Source organism: Pithys albifrons, chromosome 21 (genome assembly GCF_047495875.1).
Source record: "Pithys albifrons albifrons isolate INPA30051 chromosome 21, PitAlb_v1, whole genome shotgun sequence".
Lineage (NCBI taxonomy): Eukaryota > Metazoa > Chordata > Aves > Passeriformes > Thamnophilidae > Pithys > Pithys albifrons.
In genome coordinates, this window is record NC_092478.1 from 9,124,386 (window position 1) to 9,142,475 (window position 18,090).

Genomic DNA, 18,090 nt, shown 5'->3' on the forward strand with positions numbered 1-18,090 from the left:
GAGAGGGACATCCATGCCTCGTCCTGGGGCTGTACCCTGGGGGACAAGCAGGATGCTCAGGGTGACATCTAGAAACCCGGGAGGAAGTCCATGCCCTGTGACAGTCCAGAGGATGACAAGTACACCCATGTGCTGTCCTGAGGTGACAGCGTAGGGGACATCCATGCTCTGTCCCACAGTGACAACCCAGGGACCCAGGAATGGGGTCCATGCCTGGCCCCGTGGTGGTGGCCTGGGGATGCAGGGGTTTGTCCATGCCCTGTCCCATGTTGACAGCGTGGGCTCCCACATCACACCCCATAGTGACAGCCCGGAGCAGCTGGGGCCACCCCTGCCCTGAATACAGTGACAGCACAGGGTGTGTGGGGAAACCGTGATGGTCACGGGTGGATGGATGGGGGGACAACTGTGCTCTGCCCAGGGGGCTGGCCCGGGGTAACTGGGGACACTTGTGATGGCCAGGGCTGTGTGTGGGGACACCTGTACCCTGTCCAAGAGGGGTGGCCCGGGGTAATTGAGGACACTTGTCATGGCCAGGGCTAGGTGGGGGGACACCTGTACCCTTTCCAAGGGGCTGGCCCGGGGTAGATGGGGACACCACGGCACATAGGGACACTCCCGAGGGCCAGGGATGGGTGGGACACCCCCGTGTCCACCGTGCCGGTCCCACCGCGCTGCAGGTCCCACGTCCCGGACCACGCCCCTCCATGATAACCACGCCCCCCGACCACACCCACCACGTGACTCCGCCCATCAGGCGCCCATGGCCCCGCCCTCGTCCCGTTGGCCCCGCCCCCTGGCGGCCGCGCCGGCGCGGAGCTCCCGCCGCGGTCCCGCCCGCCGGAGCCGCAGCAGGGCCGGGGGGGCCCGACCGGGCGGGGACAGGGACAGGGACACGGACAGGGTCAGGGGACAAGCGTAGGGAGAGGGCAGGGGCAGGGCCCGGCGCGGCGCCGGCTAGCGCGGCTGCATGAGGTTGATGCTGCTGTGCTGCACCTGGAGGGACGAGCCTATGGGAGAGGACGAAGGTGCGTGACCCCCCCGAGCCCACCCCCCGGCCTGACTCAGCGCTTCCGCCGCCGCTCGGGCCCGAGACCCCCCCACGGGGGCTGGTCCGCGCCCACCAGCCAGCCTGCAGGCCCCCCGCATCTTCCCCGCATCCCCCCTGCATCCCCTCCGCGCGCCCGCATCCCTGCCCCCGCACCCCTCCAGCCTCCTCCGCAACCTCCATCCTGCGCCCTTACATCCCCCCTGCATTCCCCAGCCGGCCTCTGCATCCCCCCAGATGTCCCCCAGCACCCCGTGTATCTCCCCCCGTGCTCACCACCCAGCCCACATCACCCCCTGCATCCCCACGGCACCCCTCTTCTAGGCTGCATCCCCATGCACCCCCAGATCACCTCTGCACCCACCATCCAGTCTGCATCCCCCCCACATCCCTCCATCGTGCTCTGAAACCCCCATTCTGCTCTCCCCACATCCCCTCTGCACCCTCACCTGTCCCCTGCATCCCGTCTGCACCCACAAATCACCCCCGCACCCCTCATCCAGCCCCCATCACCCTCTGCGTCCCTCTTACAGCCTGCATCCTCTCTGCACCCCGAAATGTCCCCTTGTGCCCCCGTTCACCTGGTATCGTCCCCCTGCACTCCCCATCCAGCCCCCATCACCCCCTGCATCCCTCCTGCACCCCCAAATCTCCCCCTGCACTCCTTGTCCAGCAATTTCCCCCTGTGCACCCTCCTCCAGCATGCATCCCACCCTCCTGCACCCCCACATCTCCCTCCTGCACCCCCTAAATCCCCACACCTCCCCCTGCGCACCCTTGTGCCCCCACTGCACCCTCAAACCCTGCACTGCCACATCGCCTCCACCCTGCATCCCTCCTGCACCCCACAAACCCCCTGCATCCCTCCCTGTCCCCCCGCATCCCTCCTGCACCCCACAAACATCCTGCATCCCTCCTGCACCCCACAAACCCCCTGCATCCCTCCCTGTCCCCCTGCATCCCTCCTGCACCCCACAAACCCCCTGCATCCCTCCCTGTCCCCCTGCATCCCTCCTGCACCCCACAAACCCCCTGCATCCCTCCCTGTCCCCCTGCATCCCTCCTGCACCCCACAAACATCCTGCATCCCTCCCTGTCCCCCTGCATCCCTCCTGCACCCCACAAACATCCTGCATCCCTCCCTGTCCCCCTGCATCCCTCCTGCACCCCACAAACCCCCTGCATCCCTCCCTGTCCCCCTGCATCCCTCCTGCACCCCACAAACATCCTGCATCCCTCCCTGTCCCCCTGCATCCCTCCTGCACCCCACAAACATCCTGCATCCCTCCCTGTCCCCCTGCATCCCTCCTGCACCCCACAAACATCCTGCATCCCTCCTGCACCCCAAAAACCCCCTGCATCCCTCCCTGTTCCCCTACATCCCTGCCGTGTTTTCCTTGCACTCTGCATCCCCCAGACCCCTCATCTCTCCCCACATCCCCCAAGAACTTGCACCCTCAGGACCTCTGCAGTCACCCTGCACCCCTCTGTGTCCCTCCCTGCACCTCCACATCCCCCATGGACCCTCTGTGTGCCCCTGCACCCCTTATCCATCCTGCAGTCTCCCATCCAGCACCCATCCTGCACCTCTCCATTCATCTCCCATGCACCCTGCACCCCCCAGCACCAATCCTGCACCACTCTGTGCCCCATTCATCCCCCAGCACCCATCCTGCTCCCCTCTGTGCCCATTCATCCCCCAGCACCCCTCCTGTGCCCCATTCATCCCCCAGCACCCATCCTGCACCACTCTGTGTCCCATTCATCCCCCAGCACCCATCCTGTGCCCCATTCATCCCCCAGCACCCATCCTGATCCCCTCTGTGTCCCCTCCTGTATCCCTCAGTACATCCTGCACCCCCCTCCATCCTCCCTGTATCCCTTCCTGCACCCATCCTGCACCCCTTCACCCTCACTGCACTCTGTGCACCCATCCTACCCCCTGTACCCCTCCCTGCACCCACCCCTCACCCTCTGCCACCCTCCTACACCCCACCACCCCTCCTGTACCTCAGCATGTGCCCCCCATCCCGCAGTGCCCTGTCCCCAGCCCTGGGGACATCGGTGCCACGACCTTGACCCGTTCCAGGATCGATGGGTGGGGGATGGAATTCATCGCCCGGGGCAGAGGGATCTAATCCTGAGTCCTGCTGCGGGCGGATGGGGACACCAGGCGGGGTGACAGCCCTGTCCCCTTGTGTCCCCCCCTCCACGCAGGGACCGACCTGCCGGTGTGTGCGAGCTGCGGGCAGGGCATCTACGATGGGCAGTACCTGCAGGCGCTGAAGGCAGACTGGCACTCGGACTGCTTCAGGTGGGACCCGCCGGGTGACAGCGGGGACACCGGGATGGATGGCAGAGGGACCGTCGGGGTGGCGCTGGGGACACCGGGATGGATGGCGCTGGGAGCGCTGGGACGGCATCAGGGACATCGGGCTGGATGGTGTCATGGACACCAGAAAGGATGGCCTTAGGGACGCTGGGGTGGCATCAGGGACACCGGGATGCTCTGCAGGAACAGTGACAGTGACAGTGGACCCCCTGGCTCGGCTGTGGCACAGACGTGCGCGGTGCTGTCACGGTGTCACGGTGCATCCTGGCACCCGTGGTGGGTGCCCCGGGTGATGCTGGGCCTGGCAGAGGGCTCTGCTGCCTGTCCCCCGCTGTACCCCGCGCTGTCCCCTCCTGCCCGGTGACAGGGTGAGTGTGGCTGATGTCACCCGCCCCCCTCCCTCCCTGTTTCCTCTTTCACTCGAGCCCTCCCGGCAGCTCCAGCGCTGGGAGCCCCGAGGAGGAGAACGAGCGAGGTCCCGGGTCGGGGGTCGCAGGGGGTGGCCGGGAACTGACGGGGTTCCCGGTGGGGCTGGAGGAGCCCAGGGTGTCCCCGGGGTGTCCCCGCTGTCCCGTGGAGGATGCTGGCGGCCGTGCTGAGGAAGAGCCGCGTCCTGAGCGCCGGAGCCAAGTGAGTGGGAGCGGGGATGGGAGTGGGGTCAGGACGTGCTCTGCACCCCAGGCACCCCCGGGGGGGCACTGCCCCTCCATCCCCGGCCAGGCTCGGGCCCCTTTCCCTGGGCCATCAGCCCCGGAGAGGCCACTGCGGGGCCGCAGCTGGATCCGGCCCCCCCACCCCGGGCAAGCGGCTTCCGGCAGCGCTGGGCTGACTGGAGAGCCTTCCCCTCCTCCTCCCCCGGCTCTTCTTCCTCCGTCTCCTCCTTCTCCCCCTCCGCATCCCCGCCCCTCGACCCCAGCCCAGGGGAGGTTTCGTGCTGCGCCATCGGGCGGGGGAGTCCTCGCGCGGTGACGTCATGGGGTGGGGAAACTCCGCGCCGTGACGTCACCGCTGGTTGGTATTCCACCTGCGCGCGGCGCCCGCCCACGACTGGGAGAGGGGGGCAGGGGGGCGGGGAGAGGACTGCGACAGTCCCCGAGCACCCCCCAACACCCCTGCGGCATGTCCTGCAGCAGCCCCTGCACCCCTCCAGCAAATCCCCTATAGCATCCCCTCTGCATCCCCCCTCCAGCAGATCCCCTATAGCATCCCCTCTGCATCCCACTCCAGCAGATCCCCTATAGCATCCCCTCTGCATCCCCCTCCAGCAGATCCCCTATAGCATCCCCTGTGCATCCCCCTCCAGCAAATCCCCTATAGCATCCCCTCTGCATCCCCCTCCAGCAGATCCCCTATAGCATCCCCTCTGCATCCCCCTCCAGCAAATCCCCTATAGCATGCCCTCTATATCCCCCCTCCAACAAATCCCCTATAGCATCCCCTCTCCATCCCCCTCCAACAAATCCCCTGTAGCATCCCCTCTGCATCCCCCTTGCAGCCTCCCATTCACCCCCCTCCAAATCCCCTCTAGCAACCCCTGCCCCGCTCCTGCCCCTGACACAGCACCCTTGTACCTGCCTATGCACCCCCAAAATTGACTGCCCCCCCTGCACCCCTGGGTGCACAGCCCTGTCACCCCCTACGCTCCCAAGGCTGGCATGTCGCTGACCTGGCTGGTGTGTCTGTGCCAGGGTAGGGGGTTTGTGACCAAGGGGCACGTCCCTCTGTGTGACTGGGAACAGTCTGGCATGTCTGTGACCAGGGTAGCAAGTCCCTCTGTGAGCTGCGTGACAGATCCATGCCCAGGGTGGCACATCCCTCTGTGTGTCTGTGACCAGGCTGGATGTCCCTCTGTCTGTGGTCAGGGTGACATGTCCCTCTGTTTGAACCTGACCAAGCTGTCACATCTGTGACCAGGGTGAGAGATCCATGACCAGGGTGGGATGTCCCTCTGTCCGTGACCAGGCTGTCACACTTGGGCCCAGTCTGTCACATCCTTTTGTGTGTCTGTACCAGGCTGGCATGTCACCATAGCCATGGATAGAGGGACATGCGCTTCTGTGTGTGTGTGACCAAGGTGGGGATGTTCTCTGTCCGTGACCAGTCTGTCACTTCCTTCTGTGTGTCTGTGCCAGGCTGGCACGTCTCTCTGTGTGCCTGTGCCAGGCTGGCACGTCTGTCACCGGAGTGGCATGTCTGTGACCAGTCTGGCACATCCCTCTATGTGTCCATGCCCAGGCTAGCACATCTGTGCAGGGCTGTCACTTCCTTCCCCATGTCTGTTCCTGTCCTGCCCACCCTGGTGTGCCCACACATCCCCACAGTGCCAGCCTGCACTGTCACCACTGGAGTCCCCTGCTGCCACCCTGGGGATGGTGGCACATGGATGCAGTGGCCCTGCAGTGGGGTAGGAAACAGGGGAAGCAGCTTGCCCAGAGGGCTGTGGGTTGGCTGAGCACTGGCTGTGCCCCAGGGTGACAATGGGGACAGGGTGACAAGGGGATCCCTGTCCCCTGGCACAGGTGCTGTGAGTGTGGGGCCTCCCTGTCCCACCAGTACTACGAGAAGGATGGGCGGCTGTACTGCAAGAAGGATTACTGGGCACGCTTTGGGGAGCTCTGCCACGGCTGCTCCGAGCAGATCACCAAGGGGCTGGTCATGGTGAGCACCAGGGGGTCCTGGGGGGGCCCCTGGGGGGACACAGAGCTCTGACCTTCAGCTGAGCTCCTGGAAAGCGTGTGATGTGGGAAGGGGGTGCAGACCCCCTGCACAGGTTGGGCTCTGGGGGTGGCAGGGATGTCCTCTGCACTTTAGTGGGACCATGGAGGGGCTGTGCCCCCATATTGGAGCTGGGGGAGGCTCAGGGTGGTGGGAGATGTCCCTCCAGTCATTCCCATTCTGGTGGCACCCCATGGCTCTGCCTGCCCTTCTCATGGCCCCAGTGCACCTATGGGTGCTCCCAGCACCATCCAAACCCCAGCACCCACCCTTGGTGCCCCAGTCCCCGGGGTGCCAGCACTGATGGTGTCTGCCCGCAGGTGGCCGGGGAGCAGAAGTACCACCCCGAGTGCTTCAGCTGCCTCAACTGCCGCACGTTCATTGGGGACGGCGACACCTACGCGCTGGTGGAGCGCTCCAAGCTCTACTGGTACGTCCCAGCCTGGGTGGGAGAGTGGGGGGACATGTCCCCTGACACCCCTGCCCACCCCTCTGCTCTTGTCCCCACAGCGGCCACTGCTATTACCAGATGGTGGTGACGCCGGTCATCGAGCAGATCCTGCCGGACTCCCCAGCTTCCCGCATCCCACACACCGTCACGCTCGTCTCCATCCCCGCCTGCTCCGACGGCAAGCGCGGCTTCTCCGTCTCCATCGACCAGGGCTGTGGCACTGAGCACCCCCGCACCGTCCGCGTCCGAGAGTGCGTCCCTGTCCCCTCTGCCACTGTCCCCTCCCTGGGGCTGGGACAGCCCCTGTCACTTCTGCTGGTGGCATCCACCCCAGGGACACTTTTTAGGGCGGGAGGGGAAGGGATGGGGCTTGTGTGTCCTCATTGGCCAGGGGTGGCCTCTGGGGACTGTGGTGGCCTGTCCCCAACTACAGGGTTGTGGGAGCTGTGCTGGTGTGTCCCTGGCCATCAGGGTGGCTTGGGGGTGAAATGCTGGCATTGCCCCTCGGTGCCAGGGTGGCACGTCCCTGTGTGGTTGGGGTGGTTCGTAGATACTGTTGCCAGCATGTCCCTGTCCAGGAGGAGGGGCAATGTGCCTGTGTGTCTCCATCTAGCAGGGGTGACTTGTGGGTACCATGACAGTGTGTCCCCACCCCAGAGGGTGACTCATGGGTATTGTGACTGCATGACCCCATCCAACAAGGGCACCATGCCTATGTGTCCACAACCCACAGTGGGTGATCTGTGAGCATCTTGCCTACACATCCCTGTCTTGGGGGGTGGCTCATGGGTACAGTGACTGTGTGTTCCCAGAGGTGATTCGCAGGGGCCGTGTCAGCCTGTCCCCTCTCCATTGGCTGAGAGGGGCCTGTGGGCAGTGTCCCAGCACATACCCACAGGTGACAGTGTCCTGACCTCATGAGTTGTGTCCCAGCACACTCCCCCCATGACACTCTTGGGGGTCTGACCCTGCTGGCCCCACAGGGTGGACCCAGACTGCATCAGCCCCGACATGAAGAACTCCATCCACGTGGGCGACCGCATCCTGGAGATCAACGGCACTCCCATCGGCCACGTGCCCCTGGACGAGGTACGCTCCCACTGGGGTGCCCCCCAACCACCCCCTTTCCTGGGATGCCTCCAAGACCACCCTGCTGTCCCTTTCCACCCACAGATTGACCTGCTGATCCAGGAGACCAGCCGCCTGCTCCAGCTGACCATTGAGCACGACCCCCACGAGCCTCTTGCCCGGGAGCCATCGGGCAGCCCCCTGCCTGCCCCCTGCAGCCCCCTGCGCTCCCCGGCCCCCGCGCCCTGCGGGGAACCCGCCGCCATGCGCCAGCGCGCCGTCACGTAAGGACACCCCTCACCCCCCACTGCCCTCGGGGTCCCTCCCTGGAGCTCACCCTCTGCCCCCCACCCCGCAGGAGGAGCTGCAGCACGGACAAGTCCCCGGGCTCCGGCTCTGTGGGCTCTCCTGCGTCTCAGCGCAAGGACATCGGGCGCTCTGAGTCGCTGCGCGTCGTGTCCCGCGCCCACCGCATCTTCCGCCCCTCCGACCTGATCCACGGGGAGGTGCTGGGCAAGGGCTGCTTCGGCCAGGCCATCAAGGTGGGGCATGGCATGAGTGTGAGGGTCTCTCAGCTCCCTGGGATGGATGGGGGGTGATGTCCCTGGAGGTGGAGGTGGCTCAGTCCGTGCACTCCCAGGTGACGCATCGGGAAACGGGTGAGGTGATGGTCATGAAGGAACTGATCCGCTTCGATGAGGAAACACAGAGGACCTTCCTCAAAGAGGTGAGCGTCCCCTTCCCTTAACCCCCTGGTTTGGGGGGACACAAGGGATGGGTCTGTCCCATCCTGTCCCCCAGCCTGACATGGGTGCTGGGCACAGCACCTGGAGTGGGGTGGCCAGGCACTGTGGGTACAGCCCTGCCTGTGGCAGGGGGTCTGCCCAGGTGGGTGTGGGTGCCTGGGGGTGTCACAGACACGGTGGGCATGGGGGGGTCTCCTGCAGGTGAAGGTGATGCGCTGCCTGGAGCATCCCAACGTGCTCAAGTTCATTGGGGTGCTGTACAAAGAGAAGAGGCTCAACTTCATCACAGAGTACATCAAGGGGGGCACCTTGAGGGGCCTCATCAAGAGCATGGTGAGCACTGTGGGGAGAGGTTGGCCTCTACCACCCCACAGCCCCAGTGGGGATGAGGGACCCCTCTCCTCTTCTGTTTCTTGGCAAATCCCCTCTCCTGCTCCCCAGGACAGCCACTACCCCTGGAGCCAGCGGGTCAGCTTCGCCAAGGACATCGCTGCTGGCATGGTGGGTGCCACCACAGGTTGGGATGGGTGCTGGCGGGTGGGAGAACTGCGGGGTGGGGGTGCCTCCACTCTCAGCCTTTCTTTCCCCCAGGCCTACCTCCACTCCATGAACATCATCCACCGTGACCTCAATTCTCACAACTGCCTCGTGCGGGAGGTGAGTCCCACCCCAGTGGTGTCCCTCCCCTGGCCTGGGTGGGTTTCTCAACCACCCCGTGGCTTACCTGTCTCCATGCCCCCCAGAACAAGAGCGTGGTGGTGGCTGACTTTGGCCTGGCGAGGCTGATGGTGGACGAGAAGAACCAGCCTGAACATCTCAAGAACCTGAAGAAACCAGACCGCAAGAAGCGATACACGGTGGTGGGGAACCCCTACTGGATGGCCCCCGAGATGATCAATGGTGAGGGGCAATGTGGATGGCCAGGGCTCTGTCCCCAGGCAGGGGACTCTTGGTGGAGCGGGGACAGGATGTGTGGCATGGCCTGACCTGTCTCTCCCCACAGGGAGGAGCTACGATGAGAAGGTGGACATCTTCTCCTTTGGCATCGTCCTGTGCGAGGCAAGTACCCTTGGAGCTGGGGTCTCCCCACTGGTGCTGAGGTCCTCATTGTGTTTGGGTTAACCTGCCCCCCTGGTTGGGGTGTCCCCTTTGGGGTTGGAGTGTTTGGAATCTCCCCCCTCATACTGGAGCCTCCTCCCCTGAGCTTGGGATTCTCAGTGTGTTTGGATTCTCTCCCCCTGAAGTTGGTGTCTCCTCTTGGAGATGAGGTCTTCCTGTGGCTCTGGGGTCCTCATTGTGTTCAGGTTTTCCCCCTGGGATTGGGGTCTCCATCTGGAAGTTGGAGTCCTCATTGTGATTGGGACTGGAGTCTCCCTCTTGAGGTTGGGATCCTCATTGTTCTTGGGGTTGGGGTCCTCATTGTCGTCAGGATTGGGGTCTTCATTATGCATAGGGTTCTCCCCATCCAGGATTGAGATTTCCCTCTTGGAGTTTGGGTCTTCATTGTGCTTGGGTTCCCTCTCCTGGGCTTGGGGTCTCCCTGTTCGGGTCTCCTGATTGTGTTTGGGGTCACCCTTGGGGCTTGGAGGTCTTCCCTTTAGGGTTTGGGATCTCCCCTTTTGGAGTTGGGATCCTCATTGTGCTTGGGTTGCTTCTCTTGGGCTTGGAGCCTTCCCTTGGATTTGGGGTCTCCCTGCTGGGGTCTCCCCCTCGGGGCTGGATTCCTCCTTGTGTTTGGGGTCCTCCTTTGGCCTTGGGTCCTCATTGTGTTTGGAGTCCTCTTTCAGAGCTGGGGGGTCTCCCTTTGGAGTTGAGGTCCCCCCTTTTGGGTTGAGCCCTCTCCTGTCCCCCCCAGATCATCGGCCGGGTGAGCGCTGACCCCGACTACCTGCCCCGCACCACCGACTTTGGCCTCAACGTCAGGGGCTTCCTGGAGCGCTACTGTCCCCCTGCCTGCCCCCCCAGCTTCTTCCCCATCGCTGTCACCTGTTGTGACCTGGACCCCGAGAAGCGGTGAGTGGCTGGAGACCCCGGGGGTGCCCTGGGTGGGTGATGGGGCAGTGGGGATGGGGCCGATGGAGCTGCCACGTGTGTCCCCTTCTCGCCCAGGCCGTCCTTCGCCAAGCTGGAGCAGTGGCTGGAGACCCTCCGCATGCACCTGGAGATCCACCTGCCGCTGAGCTCGCAGCTGGAGCAGCTGGACAGAACCTTCGGGGAGACGCACCGGCGGGGCGAGGGCGCGCTGCCCGCACCGCCCCGATAGACCCCCCGCCTGCGCCCCCTCTGGAGCCGCGGGACAAGGAGCTGCCCCCGCCGCCAGCACCTCCCGGGGCTGCCCCTGCCCCACCCCCGGGGCTGGACCCCCGGGGCTCCCTGGATGCATCCCCCCTTCTCCTCACGGGCTGCCCGTCCCGCTGCCCGCACTGCCCCGGGGAGCCGGCTCTCCCTGGGGCCGCATGGCCCTGGGCACCCCCCACGCCGTAGCTCTGCCCCCCCAGGACCAGCCCGGCCGGCCGCACCGCGGGGACCACCTGGGTGTCCCCGTGTGCACCCCACCCTGGCTCACCTCCCCTTTGCACACCGGGGGCTGCCCCCGCCCGAGCCCCGCGGGCTCCCCCGGACAGGTGCCTTGGCTTTCCGTGAACTTGCACTGCGACACAGGAGGGACCCCTGGCTCCTCTGGGAGGGGGTCCACGGCCCCCCGGAGCCCCCCCCCCAGGGCCCCTCGTAGCAATGCCCTCGCCCTCGGCCGGCTACTCACGCTGCTCCCGCTGGCACCCCGGGCTCGGGGGGCTGCCGGCACCCCCGGCCAAGCGAAGGGTCCTTGTGGGGGACACCCCTGTGGCGTGGGGACAGGCACGTAGCGGTCCCCGCCGCCCCCACGCCCCCCTGCCCGTGCCACCCTGTGCCCCTTCATCCCCGGGCACAGCGCAGGGTGCTCTGGAGGGATGTGGGGCCACGGCTCATCTCGGTCCCCTCGCCCTGATGGGGCTCAGGCAGGGCAGGGGCGGGGCGGGGGTTGCGCCACGCGGTGCTTTTCATGCTCTTTATTCAGGTTCATTTTTCTGTAAGATATTTAAAGAGAAGAGTTTGTATTATTTTTTCATACAACGTAGCGTTTGCCATTTGTCACTGCCTCGGTTCTGCTTTCCCGAAGGGATCAAACTGTGAAGCCTCTCCGCGCACTTTTGCCCGGGAAGTCCAAGGCGACGCCCTCTCCGGAGGCGGGAAGGGAGCTCAAACTGTGATGTACCCCGAGCCGTGAGTCAATAAATCCTTCCCCGCTCGCTGCCCGGCCTGCTTGGCAATCGCTCGCCTGCCCCGGGGGGGCTGGGAGCCCGAGGGGACACTGAGGCAGGAGGGGATGGGACGGTCCCCCTGCTCAGGGGGTGCGGTGGATCCGGACTTGGTGGCATCCCCGGCTTGGTCACCCCCGTGGTGGCAGTGCTGCTGTCACCCTCGTGCTGTCCCCACCCTGTCGTGGGTCACCCCCAGCCCAGGAGCTGATGCCGTCCCTGCCAGGCTCCCCAAGCCCTGTGTCCCCACCCTGGCCTGCTGGCCGTGCCCCAGTGGGTCACCCCACAGGTGACAGAGCTATGTCACTGTTGGTGCTGTGGAGCAGCTTTGCCTTTGGTGCAAAACAAGCACCAGGGGACAACAAGGTGGCCCATGCAGTGGTGGCCCCTGACCCTGCTATGCTCTTCTCTGTCACCTTCCTAAACCAAATTAAGGTCCCCAAGGTGGGGGATCTGCGTCCTCAAGGGTAACTTGAGCTTTGGAAGCTGGACAAGAACTGGAACCCAGGATGCTCATGGGGGAGTGACCGGGAAGGGACTGCGGGGATGTCCCCAAGGATGTCCCCACAGATGCTGCAGCTGGGGATGGAGCCCAAAGGGGTCCTGGGATCCAGGCTGGAATCTCCATCAGGAAATCTCATGGATTATTGCTCTGGGGATGCTCAACTGGAGGGACTGAGGGGTTGGGGAAGTGACAGTGGCTTTGTCCCCCCAGGGTGGCTCCTGACTGCCTGTCCCCCAGTACCCTGGTGAAGAACAGGGGCAAACACTCTGCAAATGTCATGGTTGCTGGGATCCCACTGGGGCACACAGCTCCATAGGGATGTGTGGAGCTGGGGAGGGGTTGCTGGGATCCCACTGGGGCACACAGCTCCATAGGGATGTGTGGAGCTGGGGAGGGGTTGCTGGGATCCCACTGGGGCACACAGCTCCATAGGGATATGTGGAGCTGGGGAGGGGTTACTAGGATCCCACAAGGATGCTCAGCTCCATAGGGATGTGTGGAGCTGGGGAGGGGTTACTGGGATCCCAAAAGGGTGCTCAGCTCCATAGGGATGTGTGGAGCTGGGGAGGGGTTGCTGGGATCCCACAAGGTTGCCCAGCTCCATAGGGATGTGTGGAGCTGGGAAGGGGTTACTGGGATCCCACAAGGGTGCTCAGCTCCATAGGGATGTGTGGAGCTGGGCAGGGGTTACTGGGATCCCACAAGGATGCTCAGCTCCATAGGGTTGTGTGGAGCTGGGGAAGGGTTACTGGGATCCCACAAGGGTGCTCAGCTCCATAGGGATGTGTGGAGCTGGGGAGGGGTTACTGGGATCCCACAAGGGTGCTCAGCTCCATAGGGATGTGTGGAGCTGGGGAGGGGTTACTGGGATCCCACAAGGGTGCTCAGCTCCATAGGGATGTGTGGAGCTGGGGAGGGGTTACTGGGATCCCACAAGGGTGCTCAGCTCCATAGGGATATGTGGAGCTGGGGAGGGGTTACTGGGATCCCACAAGGGTGCTCAGCTCCATAGGGATATGTGGAGCTGGGGAGGGGTTACTGGGATCCCACAAGGGTGCTCAGCTCCATAGGGATATGTGGAGCTGAGGAGGGGTTACTGGGATCCCACAAGGGTGCTCAGCTCCATAGGGATGTGTGGAGCTGGGGAGGGGTCACAGGTCCAGCTGGGACATCAGCTCCATAGGGATATGGGGCCAGATTCCCATTCCCAGCCAGATGAAGGCTCACCCACATGGGAGGATTCTCCAGTAGTGAGCAGGTGACAGCACTGGGATCCTCTGGAGCCTTTTCCATCTCAGCCCATCCCTACTCTGAGCTATTGACTGGATTTGAGACATCCTGGGATCATTCCCATCCACCCATCTGATCCACCATCCTGTGCCTGGCACCTGGCTCTGCCCTGCACCCAGAGCCACCCTTTGTCCTCCAGGCACAGCATCCATCCTTTCAGCTCAGGACCGAGGAATTTTTTGTGGTTCTGGAGCAGCCTGAACTGTCCCTCCATGATTTGGGCACAGAGGTGTCACTGTCACAGCCTCTTGTGTCCCCCACCAGCCTGGGCTGGAATAGGAGCCACCTCTTTGGGTCACACATGTCATCAGGACCTGATGGCTCCACAGGGAACATCCAGACCCCTGAAAGCCCTGGGGGGGCGGAGGCCAATGCTGGGGGTCAGTACCCACCTGCCTGAGCTTCCCCTCTGGCCAGAGCCGGGGTGTAGGATACAAGGATGGGAAGCAGGAGCTGTTGGTGCAGCTCCCTGTCCTGCCACAGATGTCCTCTGGTCCCTGAGAGATGAGGCTTATCCTGGGCAAATCCAGGCAGAGAAATCCCATGGGACACATGTTCCCAACTCACTTGCCAGCAGTTTTTGTAGGGTCTATGTAAATGTGACATTTATAAACAGAGCTCTGGGAATACAGCTCTCCTGTGCTTCCCTGTGTGTCACCACTATCCTGCCCTTCTCTGCCAGCTGGGGACATGTGAGTCCCATCTCTGACCCAACTGGTGGGCTTGGGGGACAGAGGGGCCTGGGAGGGGACAGCAAGGGCAGGCCTGGAAAACCTCAGCTGCTTCTGATGGGAAAAATTGTTTCTCCTTGGTCCTGCTGCCATCCTCCCCCAGCTCCAGCACAAACCCCTTCCTGGTGTGGCTCCAAAGGAGGTAAGTGATGGGGTGGCAGCTTAGGGTGGCACTGGGGCACTCCTAACTCCGCAGTGCTGCCAGGTCCCCAAATGGGACCTGGAATGAGCAGCATCAGCTGGTGAATCCTTTGTGAGGGGTTTGGGGGACTGGTGACGTGTGGGAAGGCTCAGCCCAGGGAGGGCAGGTGGCTGTGGGGGCAGGACTGGGGGTGGGACCACCTGGGCTCGTGGGTTTGGATGGCTGTGCCACTGTTCCTGCTGCTGTGCCACCATCCCATGGAGCTCATCCTGAGTCCAAACTGCTCTGGGGGGCTGGCACTGGCCAGAGTGGGGGAATGTGGATCCCCCACAACCCCTTACCTTGGTCAGGGAGATAAGGATGGGTAGACTTGCTGTGTGGGTTTGAGGGCTACTTTAAGGCTTGGGGGGCCCCAGTGATGAGTTTGGGGGGCTGGAAGACCTTGGCATGTGAGTTTTGGATTTGGGAGACCCCAGAATGTGCATTTGGGGGATATTTGCTGCCCTGTAAGACTCAAGCACAGGGAGTAACGCAGGCATGGGCAGCCCTTACAATCTCAGATCAAGGGAAAGAAGCTAAAATGCAGGAGTTGCATCCCAGGTTTTTGGGGTCTGACCTGAGCACAAACCCCCAAACCCACCTGAACCTTGTGCTGGAGCAGATCTTGGGGGGCACCATGGGGCACTGTGGGGCGTGTGATGTGGCTTATCCTCTCCATACCGTGAAAAAAGAATTTACTCCCAGCTTGGATCCTGTTTGGCTGCTTTGGAGACTGGAAAGTGCAGCCTCTGCCCACCCCCTCTGCCCATCCTTCAGGGTGGGCAGATGCCTTTGGGATGGACCCTTCGAGGTGCCCTGGGATGTTTCACTGGGGGCAGCAGTGAGGTGCTCCTCTCTGACTGGCATTCCTCGGCCCGGCCACCGTGCTGGGAAGACCCCAAAACTGCATCTGTTGCAACAGAAAGAGCTAAAAATAGTCGTTCTCACGGCGGATGCAGGAAAGCATCCAAATATGTGGCCTCTGGACCTGCCAGCAGCAGAGGATGGGGCTGCCCCCTCAGGCCCACCCCATGCCCATTGATACCCCGTGGTCTCCACGCCCCCAAATCTTCCCCCACTGACCCTTTGAAGCCCCTCCAGCGCAACCCGAGCCCCCAGGACCCACTTTGACCTCGGGGCTCTCCTGGATTCAGGCACGGGGAGAAGGCAGTACCCAGGGTGCATGCAGGAGGAGCAGGCACATCCTGGGTGCATGCAGGAGGAACAGGCACATCCTGGGTGCAGGCAGGAGAAAGAGCATCCTGGGTGCAGGCAGGGGTAACAGGCAGCCTCCCGTGTGCAGGCAGGAGGAGCAGGGAGCCCCCCGTGTGCAGGCAGGGGGAGCAGGCAGCCCCCCAGGGTGCAGGCAGGGGGAGCAGGCAGCCCCCCAGGGTGCAGGCAGGGGGAGCAGGCAGCCCCCCAGGGTGCAGGCAGCCCCCCAGGATGCAGGCAGGGGGACCAGGCCGATCCTGGGTGCAGGCAGGGGGAGCAGGCAGCCCCCCGGGTGCAGGCAGGGGGAACAGGCAGCCCCCCAGGGTGCAGGCAGGGGGAACAGGCAGCCCCCCAGGGTGCAGGCAGGGGGAGCAGGCAGCCCCCAGGGTGCAGGCAGGGGGAGCAGGCAGCCCCCGGGGTGCAGGCAGGGGGAGCAGGCAGCCCCCAGGGTGCAGGCAGGGGGAGCAGGCAGCCCCCGGGGTGCAGGCAGGGGGAGCAGGCAGCCCCCCAGGGTGCAGGCAGGGGGAGCAGGCAGCCCCCGGGTGCAGGCAGGAGGAGGTTAACCTCCCCACGCCCGCCGGATGCAGCATCCTGGGCTGGGCTCTTTCCATCTTGTTTTGGTTTGGAGGAATAAAAGCTTTGGCAGCAGCGGAGCCGCTTCCCAAAATAACTCGGCCTCCCATGGTAATTACAGAGCTCCGGGCCCCGGTAGCGAGCGGTGGCTTCCCAGTCGTGCTGGGACCTGCTGCTGCTGGACAGGGCGAGGGACACCGGGGTGCCTCGGGGACCTTGGGGACCTCTCAAGCTGTGCCAACCTCCCCGGAGTCCCCATCGCTGCCCTTGGCGTCATCCCCCAGCCGAGACCGTGCAGCCCCTTCTGTCCCTCCCGCTCCGGAGCTGATCCCTTCGGCTTTTAACGCTCCATTTAAAGCCCGAGTTGCAGCTCGCCGGCCTCGCTGGGCATTGGGCTAGTAGAGCGAGGCCGTGGCAAGCTGGTGGCTGCTCCAGGCTGTGCCCGCTAAGAACATCCAGCTCACCACAGCGGTGCCCAGCCTGCCCTCCCACCCCCGCAGGCTCCTTGAAGGGCAGGGAGAGCCGGGGCTGAGCTCCTGGAGCCCCCGAGTCCCTAATCCCCGGTAATCTCGGAGGAAAGCGCTGGCTGTGAGGATTAGGGATGTAAACAGCCACCCTCACCTGCCTGACCCTGCCTGCCCCTGCCTGCAACGCCCCGGCCGGGGAGGATGGGCTGCCAGGGGAGTGGGATCCTCGCCTGGACCTCCCAAACACTGGGTCCGGGTGCCCACCGGTGCTCTCTGAGGCTGCGTTGAGCCTGGGATGGTTATTTATGGAAATAAAGGGAATGTGGAGCCATCTGGACACAGCCTGGCTCTGTAACGTGGCAGGGGATGAGGCTCCAGGCAGTGACAAGGTTGGGGACAAGGCTGAGATGGTCCCTGTGGAGTCACACAGCCCGGACTGGATCCATGTTTTCCCTCAGGGAATTACCACTTTTCTTATGCACAGGGAATCTGAGGCAGGGAGAAGGTGCCCAGGAGAGGGATACTCTGGCAATATATGTGGCATTGCCACCCCACTGACTTGAGGTGCATTTGTGGGTGACAAGGACAGTCCTGGTGGGCAGCTGGACCAGGGGACTGAAATGTGGGGATGGCTGAGGCTGTGCCAGCTGCTCACTGTGGGGTATGGCCTTTGCCAGCCAAGGCTCCCCCGGGTCCTTTCATGGCTGGAACAGCAGCGCCCCACGCTGCCCTGGCCGCGGTGCCAGCGTCCTCCCCTGCCCTCGGGGACATGGGGACAACAGCCACGTGCCACTGCCACTCACATGCCCTTAGGATCGGGGGCATTCTGGGAAGGGGCTGTCACCCCAACTCCTGATGTGGGATGGGGACAGGGACACAACCCTTGCCAGGTTGCCAACCCACCAACCAGGCATCAGGCAGGGGAAGGGCTTCAGGAGGCAGAGCCAGGCTGGCATTTTGTAGAGGGAGCACTGGGAAAGACAAGGATTGAGTGCCCTATGCCCAGTGCACCCCTAGTCCCTGGAACCCAGCAGGAAATGTGTGATGTCTGGTGCCAGCACGTTTTCTCAGTATCTAATACCCATTAACTGGTGCCCAGTGCTCCCAACACTCAGTGGCTGGTGTGGATCCCAGTGCCTCCTGTCCAGTACCTGCTGCCTGCAGAGCAGTGTCTGGTACTGGTGCCCACTGCCAGGAGGTCACTCCCTGGCCCTGGAGCAGCTCCCTGTCAGCTGTACCAGTAACTGCTGTTGGGGCCTTGTACCCACTGCCTGCACTGGGCCCTGCCCCAGTACCCAGTGCCCTGTCCCCAGTGCAGTGTCCTGTTCCTGGTACCCAGTGCTCTGTTGCTGATGCCCTGATGCTGCTGCTGGAGCCCAATGCCTGGTGCTGCTGCCTTGGTACCATTGCCCCGTGCCCAGAATGCAGCGCCTGGTGCCTCATGAGTGATGTCAGAGCCAGTGCCTGACCCAGTG

At 63.7% G+C, this 18,090-nt stretch overlaps 1 protein-coding gene across 4 annotated transcripts; it reads left to right on the top strand.

Moving 5' to 3' along the window:
* The first annotated feature begins 838 nt into the window (after positions 1-838).
* LIMK1 (LIM domain kinase 1) lies at positions 839-12,158 on the top strand. Of its 4 annotated transcripts, none has more exons than XR_011699531.1 (17): positions 839-1,028; positions 3,266-3,362; positions 5,900-6,038; positions 6,416-6,525; positions 6,606-6,797; positions 7,530-7,635; positions 7,720-7,898; positions 7,973-8,156; positions 8,255-8,341; positions 8,562-8,693; positions 8,802-8,861; positions 8,952-9,017; positions 9,104-9,260; positions 9,364-9,419; positions 10,216-10,373; positions 10,470-11,621; positions 12,092-12,158. XR_011699531.1 is itself a non-coding variant. In XM_071574928.1 (17 exons), exons 1-17 carry the CDS (start codon positions 971-973, stop codon positions 10,621-10,623), a joined length of 2,028 nt encoding a protein of 675 aa, XP_071431029.1. In that variant the 5' UTR covers positions 839-970; the 3' UTR covers positions 10,624-11,649. The 4 variants fall into 4 exon arrangements, 3 of the variants coding, with proteins under 3 accessions (XP_071431029.1, XP_071431026.1, XP_071431027.1); XM_071574928.1 differs by lacking the exon at positions 12,092-12,158 and adding an exon at positions 3,918-4,010 and having other exon boundaries at positions 10,470-11,649; XM_071574925.1 differs by lacking the exon at positions 12,092-12,158 and having other exon boundaries at positions 10,470-11,649.
* The last annotated feature ends 5,932 nt before the right edge of the window (positions 12,159-18,090 follow it).